Source organism: Monodon monoceros, unplaced genomic scaffold, assembly GCF_005190385.1.
Source record: "Monodon monoceros isolate NGI ecotype Baffin Bay Population unplaced genomic scaffold, NGI_Narwhal_1 Super_Scaffold_2, whole genome shotgun sequence".
Lineage (NCBI taxonomy): Eukaryota > Metazoa > Chordata > Mammalia > Artiodactyla > Monodontidae > Monodon > Monodon monoceros.
Genome location: NW_021703776.1, coordinates 35,610,835 through 35,633,610, shown reverse-complemented (window position 1 = coordinate 35,633,610; position 22,776 = coordinate 35,610,835). Strand labels below are relative to the sequence as shown.

Sequence of the window (22,776 nt, the reverse complement as noted above, 5' to 3'; positions counted from 1 at the left end):
CACACACACACACACACACACACACACACACACACACACACACACACGATGGATAGAAAATGTATTTCTTGCCATGAGTTGCAATAAAAAAAGTTAGAGCAGTTCTGGTGGAAGGGCCATTTACTGTAGTAAATGCTGAGAAGCAAGAGGTGAAGGAGGGATTCTGACCTGGTAATGGCATAATCCCTTACTCTTATGGAATCTACTAGAAGTAAAAATTTCATATAAGGAAAATTATTAGAGAGCAGTGAAGGAAATACATAATACTGTCAAGCTTAGAGAAGTCAAATGCAGCTGGATGTTCAGACAAGGTTTTGTGGAAGAAGGAGGATTTTAAAAGATCAGTAAATAGATAAAAATCAGCAGAACTTAATGTGCTGCAATTAAGGAGTGGGAAGGTGACTTATTTGACTGAAAAGCATTCACACAGGGAAGTGATGGCAAATAACTTTTGATTTGTCAATTACAGTGCTAGTCTCTCACTGGCTTTTCCTATGTTGGATTCCTGAAGAGCTTTGCAAGCATTTCATTTGCGTTCATCACCACTAACAAGCACCCACTAATCTAGCAAGGCTTTGAAATTAGTAAGCCACATTTAAAAAATATCAGTACTTCTTGTTAATTTCCTTTTTTTTTTTTTTTTCTTTAGTCTGATGTCATCCATCAGAGTGTGTATGAACTGATCCATACTGAAGACCGAGCTGAATTTCAGCGCCAGCTGCACTGGGCGTTAAATCCTTCACAGTGTCCAGACTCTGGACAAAAAATGGATGGTAAGAATGTTTACCAAAAGATAATGTTGGGGATTTTTTGATATAATTCTGTGAAAGAAGGCAGAGAACCTTTAGGGGCATAGAACTCCATGGTGAAGGTGGGGGAGAAGGGGAAAGACATGAATCTCTGGCTGCGGGCCAGAGCCAGGTCACAGGGAACCTGGTGACCTAAGGAGGATTTTGACAGATGACAGCCATTGATGAATTTCACGTGACAAAGTATACCCATATACTCACTAATATATTGTATAAAAAGAACTCTTACACTGTTGTGAAAAGGGGGAAGGAATGTACAAGGTTGATTCTGGAGTGTGTATGAATTGTTCCGTGTTTAAAATGCACCAAATATAAAAGCAGACTAGCATATGCAAGGATAAAAAAACCTTCTTTCAATGCAAGCAGTGTTTTCACACATCTGTGAAAATGTTAAAAGGAAGAAAAGGCTTAGAAAATATAGAAATTGTTGACAGGATAGCTCAGTAGAAACAAAAACAGCCGAACAGGTAAAGTTCTATGTAGTGACAATGTTATTCAATAAGTTTTAATTTCTTTTCACTAGCTCCCCTTCTGAAAGCGATTTTTCTTTTGTAATCCAAATACAGACTTCGGTTTAGAAATTAACACAAATTTCAGCTATTCAAACACTTAATTTTACAGAAAAATGAAAGTAACTTTGTGTTGCTATTATTTCTACAGAAGCTAATGGCCTCTCACAGCCAGCAGTCTATTATAACCCAGACCAGGTTCCTCCAGAGAACTCTTCGTCTATGGAAAGGTGCTTCGTTTGCCGACTAAGGTGTCTGCTGGATAATTCATCTGGTTTTCTGGTAAGGTGCAAAATCTTTTACTGACATTTACTATGAAGTTTTAGAAAATTGAAAAGCGAAACCAATTTAATTTGAACGTATTTGAGTTTGGGTTATAAAAATCTACTTTATTAAATAATTTTATAAAGGACAGTAACTTTTTAAAATCTTTCTAAAGTTTTAGAAATATCTTCCATAACTCAAAATCTCTGTCCTTTAGGATGCAGTAACAAAGACTAGTGGAATAACAGGGAACTCTCTATCTTTCCCCTTTTTTTGGACTTTTTAGGTATAAGATAGAGAATTATATAGCACTTCTTTGGCAGCAGACTGCTTACCCTCCTTGGATTTAACGCCTGCCAAATGGAAAACTTGTCACGGCCTTTTCCGCATGGCTGGAATAACTGCTGTGTAAAAAAGTGGTTGTGTCTTCATGATTGCAGGATCCTCCTCTAGTATGAAATGCTCTTGAATAGTGTGAACTCCTGAGTAGGATGGCCAGGGAGCAGCATAGGCAGGACGCAAAGAGTAGAGACGGCCCGGCCTGTCAGGTGCCTGTGTCCTGAAGATTGTGCACTCCACCAGGTACAGAAGGAGACAAAGCATGTTGCATATTACTTTTGTGACTTATCAGGAATTGGAAACAGATGATCAAATCTATTAGCAAACGATGATTTTTGTTGGTGTGTTTATTCCTGAAGATAGTTTTGCTGACCCAGAATTAGAACTGTGCTTTGAGCTAGTTTGCTAGTATTGATGATCACTTAGTATATATGTCTAGGTGGAATTTCTTTGTGTAATTGGCCCTTTTCTCCCTTGTGCTGCTCTCATATTGATGTCAGAGTCATCCCTTGGCCTGGTACTGTTTTAAGCAACCAGACTGATCATGGTCGTGATTAAATTGTCTCTGTTTCCTCTGTCTTCTAAAATTGTTCTTTAATAGAGTTCTGTGTTCTTTGTATGGTTTTATGATTCATTTTAGTGTTTTTAAACAGTTGTTTTATCTCTCTATAAAAGATTCCTATGAATTTTGAATAGACTCTGAGCTGTGGACTAGTCCACAGACTATATCTGAAAATTAATATGTACTTGATGGCTTTATCACTATTCATTCGTTTAGGAAATAGAGTTTGAGTGTGCAGTGTGTACGGACCCGTGCTAGGCGTGGATGGTAGGGCAGCCGCAAGGTCAGAAAACCATTAGGTCTTCCTTTTGTGACCTATTGAAGCACTGAGTGGTTCACTTACGAATCCCTTGAGGACAGCCCTCATACTACCTTTTAGGATATTTTTAATGGGCTTTCTGGGGAGAAAGGAATTCAAGTCACATTTGATAGCCTCATGAACTTTTATGGAATTATCAAGAACACTGGAAATGGCCCTGATGGAGCCTTTTAAAAAGGAACCATTTTAAAGCGTTAATCTTAATGAACTGTTTTTTGGTTTTTTAAGGCAATGAATTTCCAAGGGAGGTTGAAGTATCTTCACGGACAGAACAAGAAAGGGAAAGATGGATCAATACTTCCACCTCAGTTGGCTTTGTTTGCAATAGCTACTCCACTGCAGCCACCATCCATACTTGAAATCCGAACCAAAAATTTCATCTTTAGAACCAAACACAAGTTAGACTTTACACCTACTGGTTGTGATGCCAAGTAAGTGAAACCTTTTCAGGTTTATTTTACCAAATGTATATTTTGTTGCAGTAAGTGTGTCTTAGCATGTATATATTTTCCATATGGTGTTGATTATAGTATTGTTTATTATTATAGTAGCTATTATTATTTCATACTTTACAGCATAGCCTTTTAAAATAAAATTTCATCACGTTCACAAATCTTTTTATTATTTTACAATATTTGACGCAATTTCTGTATTATACAGATGATGTGTTTATATAAGATTCGGTATCCTGATGACATTTATTGTTGGCTTGTTTTACATTTTTCAATTATACAAACTTTGACTTTTAGCCCTAGAAGTTTAGTAACCAAAGCATGTTGCTGCTTTTCTCCTTCCTAATAACGCGAATGCAGACAGGTTGGAGAAACCCTGCCCCTCAAAATGTAGTGTAGGTATTCTAGAATTTAATTAGAGATTTTGTGTTTCACCTATATAATCTACTCTGTTAGACTGATCTTTAGCAATAATTTTCATGGTCTTTATTCAGGAGAAGAAAATAGTCTAAAAGTGAAATTTGCAACCATAAGCAAAAGAGAGCAGTTACAGAGCTGTGTGTGTTTCTACCTGCTAGTGTGAAATTCTGAATGTCAGCATAGCATATAACTAATGAATTGATGTTGGCTACTTCATTTTTGTTAAATTTTAATTGCATTCTTGTTTTGCCCTTTTTTGAAACAGAGGAAGAATTGTTTTAGGCTATACTGAAGCAGAGCTATGCATGAGAGGATCAGGATATCAATTTATTCATGCTGCTGATATGCTTTACTGTGCTGAGTACCATATCCGGAGTAAGTTGTAGTTTCTTAGGAGCTTGGCTGTGAAAGCAGCTTACGCTCTAGTACGTGTTTCTAATTATTACCAATGTAATGTGTTTAAGGAAACTATTTGGATAAACTTCTCCTTAGTATCCCACAATTATGATTAGCCTGAGTTACACTCTCTCTTCATTAGCTGCCACACAGGAATTAAGTAGTTTAATTACTCTGAAAGTGACCGTTTTGCCCACGCTTTTGCTCAGGAGTTTTTTTAATGGCATCATTTTTAATTCTAAAATTTACGTTAATAGAGATTATGCTTTAAAATTGTATAGTAAAATATTAGGCTGTAGGAAATGTTCCCTTTTTTTTTAAAACGAAAACAATTTTCCCTCCAAACTCTATACTCTCTTTTCACGTGTTACGAGAATTGTCTGACTTAATCTTTCCTTGAACCATTTAAATAATAAATTTAGTATGAAACAGGAAAAACTAGCAATGCTGAAGAAGTATCTTGATACATTTTAATATACTGTGCTTAAAAGTCGTCAATATATTTATCATCTTTGGTGATACGTGAATTACATCTAGAAATATTACAGAGATTATTGTGTTGATTTTGGATTTGATAATTTAATTCTTTTTTGTTTCAGTGATTAAGACTGGAGAGAGTGGCCTGATAGTGTTCAGGCTTCTTACGAAAGACAATCGATGGACTTGGGTGCAGTCGAATGCACGCTTAGTTTATAAGAATGGAAGACCAGATTATATCATTGCAACTCAGAGACCTCTAACGTAAGTACAAAGACCTAAAACATTTCATGTTTTGGTTTTTTATTTTAATAACACTTTGGTTTATAAATTCTCCTTCATGAAAACCTAAGAATAAATTTTAAGAGAGAATTTACACTGGAAGTAAAAATTGAAAGGTAATATGTACAGAAAGAAGGCAGCATAGGGTAAGGACATTGAGAAAACAGCGTTAACAGACTTTCTTGAACAACCGTGTATGTAGAGCTACAGGAAGAGAATAATCAAAGAAAACTCCAAGGGTTTATCCTGGGTATATGAAGGAAAGATGAAAAGCCAGCGCCATCTGTCAAATAAAATAAAAACGTAACAGTGCTTTGTTTGGCGTGTTTGCTAATAAGCAGGCAGTGATTTTTAAGTTTCTCATATACTCTCGAAGTGAGTAGTTTGTCAGATATTTGTATTGCAAATGTTTTCTCCAGTCTGGCGAAATGATTTTTGTATGTGGTTTTGAGGGTAAGGATCAAGATTATTCTTTTCCCTTATATGGATATCTAGCTGACTAGTAACATTTATTGGAAAGATGGTTTTTTGACAAGACCATCTTTTCCCCACTGCACTGCATTTCAATCAGGGGATTGTATCTGGGGTTCCATTGGTCTGGTTGTCTATTTTTAGACCAAAACACATCGTCTTAACTATTCTGTACCTTAATTTGCCTTGATATCTTGATGTACGCCCGCCATCTCGTTTGTTCAGAATTTTTGTTCTCTTTCAAGATAATCTTGGCTCTTTACATTTCTAAATAAATACTTTAGAAATCAGTTGTCAATTCCCATGGGAAAATTTGTTTATAAGAATGGAAGAATGTTTTTATACATTTGATATTTTTGTTTGCTTGTTCTATTAGTTATTAAGTGGTTATGAGATCCATTGGAGCTCTTCACCTAATATGGATATTAAATTTTACATATCTACACTCTGTGTAGTACATATGAACCTATAACTGTGACATTTTCTCCATGCCTTGATTTATGAATTCCTTCCCCATGCAAACATTTTCAATTTTCATATGTCAATCTTCCTTTAGAGCTTCTGGGTTTTATATTTTATTTCAACGAGCCTCATTTTTTATTTCAACAAGCCTCATTTTTACATTTGGATCTTTATTCCACTTGTAATCCATTGTTCAGGTAGGGATGGAACCGGAGTGTGAAATTAATGACTGTATTATTAAAAGTTTTTGGACAAATTCTAAATTAAATTTGTCTGAAAAACAATTTTAAGTACTTATCATCAGAAAGATTTCTCTCAAAGTTCATGTTCCCTGCTGTGAAACTCAACTACAGTGTATTTTGCTTGCTATTACTTTTTCTTTTCTAAAATTTCTTATTTTGGAATGTTTATGACGCGACTCTCCTTGACATACGCCAACTTTCTTGCGCACAATTTTAGAGATGAAGAAGGAACAGAGCATTTACGAAAACGAAATCTGAAGTTGCCTTTTATGTTTACCACTGGAGAAGCTGTTTTATATGAGGTAACCAACCCTTTTCCTCCCATAATGGATCCCTTACCAATAAGGACTAAAAATGGTGCTGGTGGAAAAGATTCTGCTACCAAGTCAACTCTAAGTAAGGATTTCCTCAATCCCAGTTCCCTGCTGAATGCCATGATGCAACAAGATGAATCTATTTATCTCTATCCTGCTTCAAGTAGTACACCTTTTGAAAGAAACTTTTTCAGTGACTCTCAGGACGAGCGCAGTAATTGGCAAAACAATGTCGCACCGATGGGAAGTGACAATATCCTGAAACACGAGCAGATTGGCCAGTCTCAGGAAATGAACCCAACCCTCTCTGGAGATCACGCAGGGCTCTTTCCAGATAATAGAAATAGTGACTTGTACAGCATTATGAAATACCTGGGCATCGATTTTGAAGATATCAAACACATGCAACAGAATGAGGAATTTTTCAGAACTGACTTTTCTGGTGAAGATGACTTCAGAGATATTGACTTAACAGATGAAATTCTGACCTACGTCGAAGACTCTTTAAGTAAGTCTGCCTTGGGGTGTTCAGGTTACCATCCGCAACAGTCCATGGCTCTGAACCCAAGCTGCATGGTACAGGGGCACCTCCAGTTAGAACCGCAAGAGCAGCTACAGCAGCATCGGAAGCACAGAGCAGTGGAGCAGCAGCAACAGCTGTGTCAGAAAATGCAGCATATGCAAGTTAATGGCATGTTCGCAAACTGGAGCTCGAACCAATCCGTGCCTTTTAATTGTCCTCAGCCAGACTTACAGCAGTACGATGTCTTTTCAGACGTACCTGGGACCAGTCAAGAGTCTCCCTACAAATCTGAGATTGATACTATGCCTTACGCACAGAACTTTATTCCCTGTAGTCAGTCTGTGTTGCCGCCACATTCTAAGGGTACACAGTTAGACTTTCCCATTGGGGATTTTGAACCAGCCCCATACCCTACAACTTCTTCTAATTTAGAAGACTTTGTCACATGTTTACAAGTTCCTCAAAGCCAAAGGCACGGACTCAATCCACAGTCAGCCATAGTAACTCCTCAGACGTGTTACGCTGGGGCTGTGTCAATGTACCAGTGCCAGCCGGAAGCTCAGCACAGCCATGTGGCTCAGATGCAGTACAACCCAACAGTGCCAGGCCCGCAGGCATTTTTAAACAAGGTAAGAGTTTTATTAAACTGAATAAACCCTTTAGATGATTCTTCGTACATTATAAATCGAACCAAGTTATAAATTTTCTACGTCAGTGACTGATTTTAATCTATTATCTGTAGCATTCATGTGAGAGAGCATTTTTAATTTTATCTGTTTTTTTTAATAAGCCAGTACTTTTTTAGTATGTTAGTAATACAAGTATATCATAGTTATCTGAAAGGAGAAAGAAATCAAGGAAAAAGGCAACATGGCTTTATGGCCTTAAGTGACAACCAGGTGAAATTAGTGAAAAGTATATTATTTAGAATAATCTTGATTTTTAAAAATACGGCCTTTTAAATTTTTAAAAATATTTTCTTCAAAGCTCAATTGTTTTGCTGACATATAATTGATTTACAATTACTTTCAGGTGTACAACATAGTGATTCAATATTTTTATCGATTATACTCTATTTAAAGTTATTATTTAATATTGGCTCTATTTCTGTTGAAATTGGGTTAAAAATCAATATAGTTGTGCTTCCTTCAAATGCTTTTGTCCTGGATGATCTCTGGAATTCAGTACTTGGGTTCCTTGGTGTTCTCTGGCAGTCCCTCTATGTGACCTGCCAGATCCTCATTTTATCCTTTAAGGTAGAATAGTTTTTTTCCCTGGCATTCTTTAAAAAAAAAAGGGTATCTCAGCTGGCTTTCTATCAGGGGACTCAAGCTAACCCTTCTAGCATCGTGGTAACTTAAAAAAAAAAAAGTGCTTGCTGATGTGATTGCTGCTCTCTTTGGCCACCCAGGAATACATCATGTTTGCATTTATGCTTTTCCATTAGAAATTCATTTTACCGTATATTTAAGTTTGGTTTTGAAGTGAATCCTGGTTATAAGACTATGTGTTATAATAGTTTATAAATGTTACTTGACTCTTTTTCACTAATTGTTTTTTTCTGGCCTTTTTATACACATGGTTTTGTCTGATTATATATGAGCTTATTCATAGAAAATGGCTGTCAAAGTTTTTCTTATCCTCATTCCTGACTTCCTTCAGTTCTTTAACAATTGGTTACAGTCTATCTCACAACACTGCCGTGAAGTAAGCCTGGGTAGGTAACTACTGTACAAGTTAATTATGTAAAATTACATTTTGAACAGGGCCTGCATTAGCGTGAGTTCCTTACAGTATTTTCTTCCCCCACTGTTTTGTATTACTTCTTTATGAATGATAAGAATTCTAGACCTATATATTCCCCCAGGAGTTATTAAAAGTAAAGAAAATTAAAATTCCATCTGTGGCTCACATTATATTCTGGTGGACAGCACTGCTCTAGGCAATATATTTAAAGAGAACTGCTGATGTGCATTGTATTATGACTGGTGAGAGTAATTTATTCAAAACCTACCATTTATATTCCCTTTGAAAACTCGACGAAGTTTAGAAGCAGTCTGTTTGGATTACTGAAACCTAATGTTACATAGGCTTTAGAAAGGTAGATTTCACTCAAAGCAATTAAGGGTATGATTATAATGTTACTTTCACTAACTATATTCTAAAATACAAAAGGCTGTCTAATCTGTAAAAATCCTACAGAACTAGGTATCTCTCTCTGTCATCCCTCCTTTTTTTCAGTAGCAGTTATGGAAATCAGCCTAATTTCACTGTTACACGGCAAGAGCAAGTATTTTACTTTGGTAACTTATTTCCATAATTAGGACAGTAATTTTAGTAGTAAAGCATGTTATGAATTTAAAAACTTGGTTCTAGCAATCATATACCCATGGTGTAATATGTTAAGAAACCTCTTGCAAATCCAAACTTACCTCTTTTGAGAAGGTTCTAGGTTATCTGTAGTCCAGTGTAGTGATCTTCAATGTAATTAATTCATCGGTACCTAGAACTTTTAGATAAAATCTGGTCAAAACAAACTTACTTATGACAGAGAGTACAGTTACTGTGATTCACGATTAGTACTCTCTGATCCATTAGTTCCATCCATCAGTTCCTATCCAAACCAAAGGCAGTTCACTGATCAAGTACTCTCTCAGTGTACGGAATGCCAAATCTGCAGTGAGACAATGATATTATTCATCCATACCATGTAATAGAGAAACCAAAAGGCTGTAAACGCAACTAATACAGAATATATGTTCAGTATGTCTTCACTGAATGATTTAAAATTTAACAGCAGGAAAGGAATTTGAAGTTTAACAACGTGCAGGACAAAGATTTTTTTTTTTTTTTTTTTTTTTGCGGTACGCGGGCCTCTCACTGTTGTGGCCTCTCCCGTTGCGGAGCACAGGCTCCGGACGCGCAGGCTCAGCGGCCATGGCTCACGGGCCCAGCCACTCCGCGGCATGTGGGATCCTCCTGGACCGGGGCACGAACCCACGTCCCCTGCATCGGCAGGCGGACTCCCAACCACTGCGCCACCAGGGAAGCCCAGGACAAAGATTTTAAAAATACATTTTCATACATCTAACGGCCTAACGGCTTAAGATATACGAAGGATCTGTTCTAATAAGTTGCATTGCAATTTTTGTTTTCAGTTTCAGAACGGAGGAGTCTTAAATGAAACCTATCCAGCTGAATTAAACAGCATAAATAACACTCAGCCTACCACCCACCTTCACCCGTCAGAAGCCAGACCTTTCTCTGACTTGACATCCAGTGGATTCCTGTAATTCCAAGCCCATTTTTCATCTTGGTTTTTTGATTAAATTCGTTTGTGAAACATTATTAGGGAGTAATAAAACTGTCATTGTTGGATGTTAGCAAGTTCACGTGGAGGCATTGATGTATGTAGTTCTGTTTTTCCAAACCAAATTTTAATGATTTTATAAGAGGAGTTAATTACATATATTACCATCATTAAAATAGAAAGTATGCTGCCACAGAGGAGTGAAATAATCTACACTTTATAGTATTCTGAGATACCACAGAATATACAAAACTTATTCAGGGGGACATTAGGGGGACATTATGACACTTTTAAATAAGAACTTTTTCTCTGTCGGAATTATTTCTGTCAGAATAAAATGAAATACTTCGAGTTTTGAACTTCAACATTCTTATTAGTGTACCAAATATGAACTATTTTCTTTTATTTGTAGCTTCTGCTTTTATCTCAGATGTTAAAATGAGTGGTTTGGTGCTTTTATAAAAAGATAATCTCAGTGCTCTCCTCCTTCCTTGGTAATGTAAGTGCCTCACAATTTTTTCTACCTATAACACTGTAGGAGTATGTTTTATATAAAATATACTTTCTCTTTTTAAAATCAATAACATTCTGCACACAGATATTATCAATCAGTGTTTCTTAAATTCAGTCATTTTTATTAATCCAGGCATGTTTTAACTGCGCTACTCACCCACTTTCTTCAGGTAAAGGGCAAAAAATGGTTGAAAAGTTAATTATTTAATCTCGTTGTTTCTAGACTTTAATGTTGCCGTGTGCCTTATGTTGAAAAATTTTGAAAGGGAAGATGTCTTTCCAAATTATTTTTTAATTATCATATAAATAAGACAGCAGCACTAAAATTTCAACAGTTTTCAGAAGTAAGAGATATACCACCATTTAGCTTTACTAAAATCTCCACCTTAATAGTTGAATGTTGCTGTGTAAAGAATCTGCTGTTAAATGCAACAGCATTTAACTTAAAATGAAGAGAAGCAGCTTTACTTTTAGCTCTTTAATAATTTCAGTATGTATAAATTCTTTAAAAACTGTTGTAGATCTATGATCCTTTAAGATGTTGGAATATGTTCACTATAAATTTCACTTCTTAGTATAGTGGAAACTGTTTTTCTCATATTTGAGGAGTGTTAAGATTGAATATAGCAATGTTTGGTGCAGAGTATTGGTATGAGTGAAAAGAATGGTGCATTGTATAGTTTATAATGAACAAAATTATTTGTAAAATATTTTGTCTTTCATTTAAAGATAGTGCATACCTTATATATGCACGTAAATAATTTGTTTGGGTCTTAACATATTTTATCAGTGTGTCTTTTTAAGATAGCAAATAATGAATCCAACTTCTTTCAAAAGTTGGTATCAAGAAAAAGACAATCATGCGGTTCTCCTAACTTCAAGTATGAGGTTGTTTCTAATGACCTCTATTGTCAATAAGGCAAATTAATCAGGCTATTAATTTAACCCTCCTCAGGTGACTTAAAAGTGCCACCGTCTGCCTTTCTTTTATTTAAATAGGACATCTGGAAAGGCATAGACACATTTTGCACGTATTATATAAAAACATGATGGAATCCCACACTGAAATGTAGTATTAAAATACATTTTAAAAAATTTTTTTAGTAAATTAATGTATATAAAAGTGACTTCAGACAAAATATCTACATCAGTTTTATGCATTTTCAGACAAAATTTTGAACCTGTAGAATCAATTTAAGAGTTGAAAATAATAAATTTGTCTAAAACATTTCATAATTTGTTTCCAGCATGAGGTTATCACTAAAGATTTAGACCAGTGATCCAGATTAATATTCCATTTTCACATTTAAACCTTTCATTAAAAGTCTTCATATAAACCATTTTTGTTAGTCTCTTCCACATGTTACTGAATGGTTTAGTGGGGGAAAAAAATAGGCTTTTTAAATTGTGAATATAATGACAATCAAGTATACACTTATAAAATTTAAAAAACTTAAAGCAATATTGTATATTTTTATCTATAAAAGTAACTAAAATTTATCTAAGAATAATAAAATCACATTAAACCAAATACACCTTTGTCTGTACTGCTAAGTGCCAAACAAAGGAAGAATGGTTTGTGTACTGCTGTATTGAGGGATTTATTTTTAGATGATGTGCACTTCTGAGGATGTGATGTGCCTCATTTGATCTTTTTCCTATGCCAGGTTGTTCCTACAGTACCTGAAGATTTACCAGTGTTCCAGTGTATTATATAGCTTTCAATCATTGCTATGCTCAAACTAGTGTTTTTCAGTATTACTAAATTTGAGGTAAATGTTTTCATGGGTATTCTCTCCTTCAAGATGTTAATGCTTACATATGCCATGAATACATTTTTGTTTAAAATATGATTTGTAATAAATATCCTTCATTATCAAAAAGTTGTACACAATAATATATATGGTAATAAAATAATCACCAAGTATGAATAATATGTTTTAATGCAAATTCTTCTTTCTGGTCCATATAAAGGAAGTGAGTACTTAAAGTATAGTGTTATAATTATATTAGATGAAAGCAGTCTTCAATATTTAAGGATAGGTTAAGTCAATAATTCATAAACTTCTTATAAAGTTCTGCCCCTGGATATTTTGGCCTTGACAGGAATATAAAAAAAAACACACTTCGAGTAACTTCATAGGTTAAAATGCTTCTGAAATGGATGTTGTTTTAAACCTTGTATTATCAGTAGTATAGTCTAGTGGTATTTGTTTTGTATCTCAGATTAAAATCCAACATTCCATTTTAATAGCCAATATTTTAAGAATATTTATGACAAAAATTTAAACAACCCATGTTCTATTCTATGCTTAGATTAGAAAAGGTATTGCCCAAACTTACACCTCTAACAAATATAAATGGCATGTTAAGCCTTTGGTGTTAAATTCATAACTATTAAACACTCACCAAGAATTCTGCAGTTAGAGTTGAAAAGAAGTTCCTGGGAAAAAGTTTTCATTCTAGTAACAATTTTTTACATTAATTTTACATTGATTCTTAACCATTAGCTATTTTTCTCAACAAGTCGATAAAAACATAGCCAATTAGCATCATACTTAATTCTGAATATTTGAGAAAGACTAACACTGTCTTTTGCCTACGTGCACAATATATTCAGTTTCAACTGTTTGATCTGAAAGAGTCAAGAAAAATCCAGATAATATTTCTGATCCCTACTTTCAGTCAGATGACTTCATCAGCAATGAATGACTGCAACTTGCCCCCTTGTCACCAAGCCTGTCAAACACTGACCAGGGATGTTAGCTACTCACAAGACTAGGGAATGTCTCTCCAGTTTTATCCCAGTGTCCGCAGAGGACCATGCCTCCAGTTGCACTAATACGACTGAAACCGTCAGAACCCCACAGCACATCCTAAGTGTGTCTGTACCTTTACCTCCACAATACCACTGTCCTCTGCTCTTAGGCCAACCTCCAACATGGGAGAAGGAGAAGCTCCCCGGCCTCCAAGATGGACACTCTCCCTAACCACAACCTGCCCCTCCATCCCTCCCCCACCCCCTCCCCCTTGGCAACCACAAGTCTGTTCTCTACATGCAGAGGTTGGGGGTAGCAGATGTAAGCTAATGTATTTGGAATGGATAAACAGCAAGGCCCTACTATACAGCACAGAGAACTGTATTCAGTATCCTATGATAAAGCATAATGAATAAGAATGTAAAAAAGAACGTGTGTATTTATATTTAACTGAATGACTCTGCTGTACAGCAGAAATTAACACAACACTGTAAATCAACTCTACTTCAATAAATAAAACAAACACCCTTCCTTTCCAGCTTTCATACACTCAGCTACTCCGTCTCCCTCTTCCAGAGTCTTTTCTCTCTCCTGTGGGCACCCCTGTGTACAGGTCATCCTCTATCCCAGGAAAAAGAAAAATTACTTGATTCTGCATCCCTTTTCTTATTAAATTACTTCTTTGCCTCCTTTCTCTCAAATAATGTTGGTCTCCTGAAATCTTGTTTTCTTCCCATTATGCTGCTTTGATGATGTTCACTTAACTTCCTTCTTACCATAGGCTGATTCTCTATGGCCCTGCACCCTCAATGAATTTTTTTCCTCCCTTAGGTTCTATGACATTAGTTGTCCTGCATCCTGTTTATTCCCTCGTTTGCCTTTGTTAGCTACTCTCCTCTCCCACCTGGCAACAGGCTTAGTTCTGACCACCATGTGTGTTTCTTTCTCTACATACTGACCCTCTGGAAGCTCATCCATTCTGCAACTACTACCTTTATGATGAATCTCCTCAAAATCTGTGATCTCACCTCTGAAAAAGGGTGAAATAAAGACACCTTATCTCTGATTTACTTTCGTTGAGCATCCTTTCCCTCTAAGCAGCATAGCAAAGCTAAGCACACAGACTCCGAAGACACCTGGCCTCAACACACACATGACGTGAATCATTGGGAAGGTTTCTTACTCTCTGAGCCTGAGTTTCCGTATCTACAAAATAAGGATAACAGTAATAGGCACCTCACAGGATTCAATAAATTATGTAAAAACAGTTCCCAGTTGCCAAAACGAACAATTTGAGCAAAAAAATAGAAGCATTGGATTACAACCCAAAGAATAAATTATCCGTGAGTCCATCCTGATATGAATAAATGATTGAAGAAATAAATAAATGGGGACGAGGGGGCAAACCTTCCTTACAGGAAAATCACAAATATAGGTAACTATGCCTTCCAATAGATGGAGCTTAATACCCCTCCCCTTGAGTGTGGGCTAAACTCAGCCTCTTGCTGAATACTGTAGAGAAAGGGGAAAAAATATTGTAGAAATCTGGCAAGCACCACTTTAACCCAGAGATCGAGTTTGACATCAATTATGTCATGGTGTTCTCACAGATATGATGCTATATGATCAGCACACTTCTGCTCTGTGGTATTTTCTCAAACACGCATAGCCCTAGTCTAATCGTCAGAAAATGTCAGAGAGACCCAAATTGAGAGACATTCCACAAGATTCCTGGGAGTATTCTTTAAAGTGTTAAGGTCAAGAAAAACATGTTGAGACGTCACAGGTCGGAGGAGACTAAGGAGGCGTGACAACGAAATACAAAGTACAACAGGGTATGTGGGATTGCATTCTGCAATAGAAAAGAGGCATTAGTGGAACAACTGAAGAAAGCCGAATCGCGTTTAGTTAATAGTACTGTACCACTGTCATTTCCTAGCTTTACCAATGTACCACGGTTATGTAAGAGGTTAAGTTTAGAGGAAGACGGATGAAGGGAAGAAAGAAAGTCTGTATCTTCACAACTTTTATGTAAATCTAAAATTATTCCTAAATAGTAAATTTAAAAATCATTTTTTATTAAAAACACAGTTTCTTGTTTGTCACATAGCAAGTACTCAATAAATGTCTGCCACTACTAATATTTCCCTGCGATTTCCAATCAACCTCTCCTCAGTTGTAGGTGAATCTCTACATTGACCCTACTCCTCATTCTGTTTACTTCTGATCTCATGAATATCTAGGTTTTTAGTCTCTAGTTCAGTGTTGCTTTCCACTTTCAAGTCCTGATATCATCCTTATCAATGATCCCTCTAGCCTTGTTTCCATAACTACTACACATCAATATAATAACCTATTTTTCCATTCCAGCCAAGAATAATCACATCTCATACTTTGAGCATTTGTAACTGCCTTATTTTTGCCAACTTGAAATCTCCTCTTCTCATCACACCATCTTTCTTCCACTTTCCCATTCCTTTCTTCTTTATTCAACTAGCTCTCTGCATTCCTTGTGATCTCTAGCCCCATGAGTACCCACTGTGCTTTTTCAGTCCATCTGCCTGGACCTCAGTATCCAGGTTTCAGCAGTATGTTTGCTTGTACTCTGGAATTGCTCACTTCCTTATTGGAAACTCCCACTCCAGTCCATAGCCCTGGCCAAAACATTTCTTTTCCTGATAACCAGTTTTGCTAGAAAAAGTGACAAAACTGGAATAATGGCCTCATCACAAATGTTTTACCATGTCTATGACAGAAACTGACAGTTACCGAACACCACCATCATCTTCCCTTCCCTCTTTGTAAGAGAACCCTGACATTTCTCTGGTCACAATGAGGGAACAAAACTATATTTTCCAGCCTCCTTTGTGAATAGATGTAGCTGATAAAACTTCTGGCCAAATACATGAGAGCAAAACTTTTGTGATACTTCCCAAAAAGGCTGCTGAAAGAGACCTAATGCAGCTGCAAGGAGCCATTTTTGCTTTTCTGCTTTTCCTTTCTAACCAGCACACGTGGGTGTGATCAATGGAGATCTAGCAGCTCTCTTGAACCACGAAGATAGAAGCCATAAACTAGGATGGTGAATTGAAAACAGGATGAGCCAGGGTCCCCCATGACGTGGAGCCACATGTTTGGAACCACCAAAGAAACCCTGTCTGTGTACCTTGTGACTTCTTTTATATAAGAGATAAATAGACTTCTGCCTTGGTTAACCCATCATTCTATTATCTATCCCACCCCCACTGCCAGCCACCCACGGTATCTTCATCTTCTCAGTCTCTCCAGTGATATTATCTCCAACTTGACTCAAAAAAGTCTGATATAATTTTCAGTTTCCTCCTTTTTTACTTTTATGTTGCTATCAATTATCCTCTCAGATTTTCCTTAACTCCTTTTTCTTGCATTTTCAGTCACTGAATGTGTTGGTTTCTCCAGCAAGCATCATCCATTTTCTTCTAAAGACAAATCAAACTGCTACTTCATTCTTTTTCCATGCATCCATTCACTCATTCATTTTTATTGTTTTACATCTGAATAGAGCAGCTTGCTACGATTTGCTTTCTTCATCACTGACCTCTTATTGCTTAAATCTTCAGTGTGAATTTAACTACTACCAATTTGTATGTACAAATGTTCTATTAAGTGAAGAAATCTTCTTTCCTTGATACTTTCTTACCTTGGCTTCTGTAACACTGTACTCTAATTAGTTTCCTGATTGGATTACTCGTGGTCCCTCTCCTTCTATATTGTTGCAGATAGGCTTTTTTTTTTTTTTTAAGGTTCGATCTGTGTCCTTTTTCCTACCCTCCCCCTATACCTCTCTCTCTTTATAATCTCACCTAATCGAATCACTGTGTATAACTCAATATGTAACCTAGACCTCGTTTCTGAGTTCCTGGCCCAGATTTCCAATGGTGTATTTTGTACAATATGTAATATAGTATAGTTTTCTTTTAAATATCCTACCAGCACCTTAAATTGTCTTTGAACAAAACTGAATGCCTCATTTTCCCTCCTGAGTCTAGAGATTCTCCTACCATTTTTGTTAACACCTCCACTTCCATCTTCTAGGAGCTCAAACCGAATCCTCACATCTGGCCCTCTCTATTACCACAGTAGTCAGTCCCACTGGACAATGGAATTCTTTGCTTCTGTACTTATAATCTGAGACACTTTAGATTCAAACTATAGTTAGGAACTCAGCAAGAATGATCTGCCAACTTGCAGTAAGAAAAGACAGAATGGGAAGAAAAAAACTTCTACCGAAGATCTGACAGGAACGTGTAGGGAGAGACTGGTTGTAGGGATTGAGAGAAGTTTCAAAATTGAAAACAAAAATGGTTTCAACAAACAAGGATTTGGGAGTGGTTAGAGAGGAGGAGCAGGGAGGAGCATTCATTCAACAAACATTTAGCCATCCAGGCCTACCAGGGGGCCATTCTAGGCTGACCTTAAAGCACCCAGCTGAATAGTTCTCTATTTTACTCCATCATGGTGGGACCTATGGTGGGGTCCTCAGGATTTGGTGTCTCTGATGTCAAAAGAACCAGAAACAGTGTATTTTACTGAGTGTCCATGGGCCATCTGCATCTCTGTCTATGGAGAGAGCTATTGAAAATTAGATTTGTGGACACCCCATGCTCACTGAATCCAATTTGTAGACCTGAGAATCTTATTTTTAACAAGCTACTCTGATGATATGATATGAAAACCACCAGGATAGTCTTACAATTTAAGTATTAGACTAGGGAGGCCTGCCCAGGCTACACTGTTCCTTGCGTGATCCCAGCTGATCCTCTGGCTCCCAACTGACAAGTAAAGTCACGTTTATTAGGTGAACTGCCCTTCTCTCGTAGTATGTGATCTTTAGGATATCACCATGTGCTTGGATAGAATTTAAGTCTGCCCCATCAGCTTTCCTGTGCTGATGAGCTTAGACTTTTAAAACCCCAGGAGGCAGAACCAGCCCTGGCTTCCTTTCCCCATCTCCAACCCCACTGCCACCATCTTGGACAGGATCCACAGCCCCTGGAGATCAGTTTCTGATACCAGTTCTTCCACCTCTAGCAAACTTTTTCAGGAAGAGCAATGGACAGAACTCTGTTTTGCTGTCTAAAGTACACAGGCCTGCGTGAAACAGCTTACCATTTAAGACCAACCAGAAGTAGGAAGGAACGCAAACTCATATGTAGAAGAATTTATAGGGATCAGGGATTAATAGATTAGAATAGAGTGATCTCTGATGTGATGACCTACTTCAAGCACCTGATATGCTAGCAAGGGTGAGGGGGAAGAGATTATTCTTGTCATTTATGGTCCAGAAGTTAATACAGGATCAATGGTAAAAGTTACAAGTTAACACATTTTACCTCAATATAAAGAAGACTCTATTATTGAAAGATGTCTGGAGATGAAATAGGCTGATCTGAAATGTAATGATCTTCCTCTCTCCAGAAACACCACTTAGAATTTACGCTGAGAAAATAATTCACTACTGTTTCCTTCTATTTCAGAGAGTCTATGATTCCATTAACTTCCATGTTAGATGTGAGCTTTGAGATGTATTTCATACCCCCTGTTTTATGCTTGAAGAAAAAACAAGGCCCAGATACTATCCCGTGCAAGTCTCACAATTACTTGAGAAAATGATCTCACCTATCTTGAGCTCTGGTACAGTATTCTTTCCTCAGCACAAGAAGTTTGCTTTATTTCCCACTTAGGGAAATCAAAGTATTCAAATAACTTTATTTTTTAATCTTTATGTATGAAATTTTTGTTTTCCTTCTATTCAGAATTATAGTTTCACCCTCCTTTCCAACAGAGCTGGATATCCTAATGCTTGTGGAAAGTCTAAAAATGTATCTCAACTCCATTTCCCCATCAGGTTGTATCTTCAAAAAATTTTAAACCACATATTTGTTGACATTTTAGGGTACTGAAATCTAATTTGGGGACTTTGCCATAACATTTAGAACTCAGACGGAACTCTGTGTTTCAGAATTAGGTTGACATGAATTCTGACTAAATGAATATCTATTTCAAGGATGTTAATTTCCATTGTCTGGGAAGACACTGCCCTTCCTCCTTGTTCAACCAACTGACATGTAGAAAATCCAGACCAGCTACCTTTGAATACTGAGTGTTTCATTGCACTTAAAAGGGGATAGAAAAATGTACCTTATTGTCAAGGTAAACTGAATGGTCCGAGATTCTACCCTACATTCAAGCCAACAGGTTAACCAGCTGCAGAAAGACATGTGATTCCTGGGTCAGAGTCAAAGGGCACTTGATAACTTACAACAGTAGCAGCAACCAGTGTCAGCATTTGTGTTGGTTCCCCACAAGGCAAGACAAACATCCCCACGTGCAGTTACAGGAAAGGAACCCTGACCTTAGGGAACCCAAATCTTTCATGACAACAGTACACATGCCTGACCCTTTACTCCGAAGGGAGACACTGTCACTATCTTCTAAGGCTGTTCACTATACAAACATCCTTGCAAAGATGGTTCACAACAAAAGCAGTCAGTGCCTCTGCTTGCAACACATGCAGAAAACACAAGAGACCCTCGGAGAATGGTCTCCAGCACTTACCCTGATGGGTTCTGCTTGCCCTTTCAAGTAAAATGTTCATCCTTCCTCTGTTGACTGCCTCCTGTTTTGACTACAGAGAGATTGTTGAGAGGGGGAGCATGCCAAACCTGAAGCATTTTCTATCCTCAAGTTACATTATTCTGACTTTCCATGGAAATAGCTCTGAAACCCTGCCTTTAAGTCTCTGTTCCAAGTCCTTGTAAAGAGCAAAGACACCATGATGTTTAAGATTCAGGGCACGGGGCACTGGGTTTGAACTCTGACTCTGCTCCCTTGCCAGATGTGTAGTATAAATTGCTCATTTAACCTTCTGTGCCTTCACTCCTTCCTCTGTAAAAAGAAGATGTAATGACTTTACCTTATAGGCTCTTCATGAGACCCAAATGACATAATACATGCAAAGTGCTCAGCACAGACACTGGCACATGACAATAAGTGTTAAAGAGGACCAATCACAAGTACGGAAATTGAAACTGTGATTTTAAAACTCCCAACAAACAAAATTCCAGGACCAGATAGCTTCACAGGCGAATTCTATTAAACATTTAGAGAAGAGGTAACACCTATCCTTCTGAAACTCTTCCAAAAAAAACTGCAGAGGAAGGAATTCTCCCAAACTCACTCTATGAGGCCACCATTACCCTGATGCCAAAACCAGACAACGATACCACAAAAAAGAAAATTAGTGACCAGTATCACTGATGAATATAGATGCAAAAATCCTCAATAAAATACTAGTAATCTGAATCCAACAATACATTAAAAGGATCATACACCATGATCAAGTGGGATTTATCCCAGGGATGCAAGGATTTTCCAATATCCACAAATCAATCAATGTGATACACCACACCAACAATTTGAAGAATAAAAACCATATGATCATCTCAATAGATGCAGAAAAAGCTTTTGACTTTGGCAAAATTTGACACCCATTTACGATAAAAACTCTCCAAAAAGTGGGCACAGAGGGAACATACCTCAACATAATAAAGGCCATATATGACAAACATTATGCTCAATGGTGAAAAGCTGGAAGCATTTCCTTTAAGATCAGGAACAAGACAAGGAGGTCCACTCTTGCCACTTTTATTCATCATAGTTTTGGAAGTCCTAACCACGGCAATCAAAGAAGAAAAAGAAATAAAAGGAATCCAAACTGCAAAGGAAGAAGTAAAACTGTCACTGTTTGCAGATGACATGATACTAAACACAGAAAATCCTAAAGATGCTACCAGAAAACTACTAGAGCTCATCAATGAATTCAGTAAAGTTGCAGGACACAAAATTAACACACAGAAATCCATTGCACTTCTATATACTAACAATTAAATGTCAGAAAGAGAAATTAAAGAAACAATCCCATTTACCATAGCATCAAAAAGAATAAAATATCTAGGAATAAACCTACCTAAGGAGACAAAAGACCTGTACTCCAAATACTATAAGATGCTGATGAAAGAAATTGAAGATGACACAAACAGTTGGAAAAATATACCATGTCCTTGGATAGGAAGAATCAAATTGTCAAAATGACTATACTACCCAAGGCAATCTACAGATTCAGTGCAATGCCTATCAAATTACCAATGGCATTTTTCTCAGAACTACAACAAAAAATCTTAAAATGTGTATGGGAACACAAAAGTCCCTGAATAGCCAAAGCAAACTTGAGAAAGAAAACAGAGCCAGGAATCAGACTCCCTGACTTCAGACTATACGATACTTCAGACTATACTAAAGTCACCAAAACAGTATGGTACTGGCACAAAAACAGAAATATAGATCAATGGACCAGGATAGAAAGCCCAGAAATAAACCCATGCACCTATTGTCAACTAATGTACAACAAAGGAGGCAAGACTATACAATGGAGGAAAGACAGTCTCTTCAATAAATGGTGCTGGAAAAACTGGTTAGCTACATGTAAAAAATGAGATGAGAACATTTTTTAACATCATACACGAAAACAAACTAAAAATGGATTAAAGGCCTAAATGTATGACTGGATAACATAAAACTCTTAGAGGAAAACATAGGCAGAGCACTCTGACGTGAGTCGCAGCAGTATCTTTTTCGAGCCATCTCCTAAAGTAAAGGCAATAAAAACAAACAAATGGGACCCTAATTAAACTCAAAATCTTTTGCACAGCAAAGGAAACCACAGACAAAACGAAAAGACGACCCACAGAATGGGAGAAAATAATTGCAAATGATGCGACCAACAAGGGATTAGTTTCCAAAATTTACAAACAGCTCATGCAGCTCAATATCAAAAAACAAACAACCGGCTTCCCTGGTGGCGCAGTGGTTGAGAGTCTGCCTGCCGATGCAGGGGACACGGGTTCGTGCCCCGGCCCGGGAAGATCCCACATGCCGCGGAGTGGCTGGGCCCGTGAGCCATGGCCGCTGAGCCTGTGCGTCCGGAGCCCGTGCTCCGCAACGGGAGAGGCCACAACAGTGAGAGGCCCGTGTACCGCAAAACAAACAAACAAACAACCCAATCAAAAAAGGGGCAGAAGACCTAAAAAGACATTTCTCCAAAGAAGGCATACAGATGGCCAAGAGGCACATGAAAAGATGCTCCACATCACTAATTATTAGAGAAATGCAAATCAAAACTAAAATGAGATATCACCTCACACCAGTCAGAATGGCCATCATCAAAAAGTCTTACAGACAATAAATGCTGGAGAGGGTGTGGAGAAATGGGAATCCTCCTACACTGTTTGTGGGAATGTATATTGGTACAGCCA

The 22,776-nt window shown here is 37.2% G+C and overlaps 1 protein-coding gene across 2 annotated transcripts in view; it reads left to right on the top strand.

Annotated features, from left to right (window-relative positions):
- Nucleotides 1-22,776, top strand: part of AHR (aryl hydrocarbon receptor) — a 104,858-nt gene that overhangs the window by 36,743 nt on the left and 45,339 nt on the right. Inside the window, exons 5-11 of one of the 2 annotated variants that reach the window (XM_029233361.1) lie at nt 650-773; nt 1,470-1,600; nt 3,031-3,233; nt 3,940-4,049; nt 4,670-4,811; nt 6,222-7,470; nt 10,000-12,600. In XM_029233361.1, the coding sequence (XP_029089194.1) occupies nt 650-773; nt 1,470-1,600; nt 3,031-3,233; nt 3,940-4,049; nt 4,670-4,811; nt 6,222-7,470; nt 10,000-10,134 (2,094 nt within the window). In that variant the 3' untranslated portion in view covers nt 10,135-12,600. Of the gene's footprint in view, nt 1-649; nt 774-1,469; nt 1,601-3,030; nt 3,234-3,939; nt 4,050-4,669; nt 4,812-6,221; nt 7,471-9,999; nt 12,601-22,776 lie in introns of those variants that run through there. The other variant, XM_029233362.1, reaches the window with a different exon arrangement.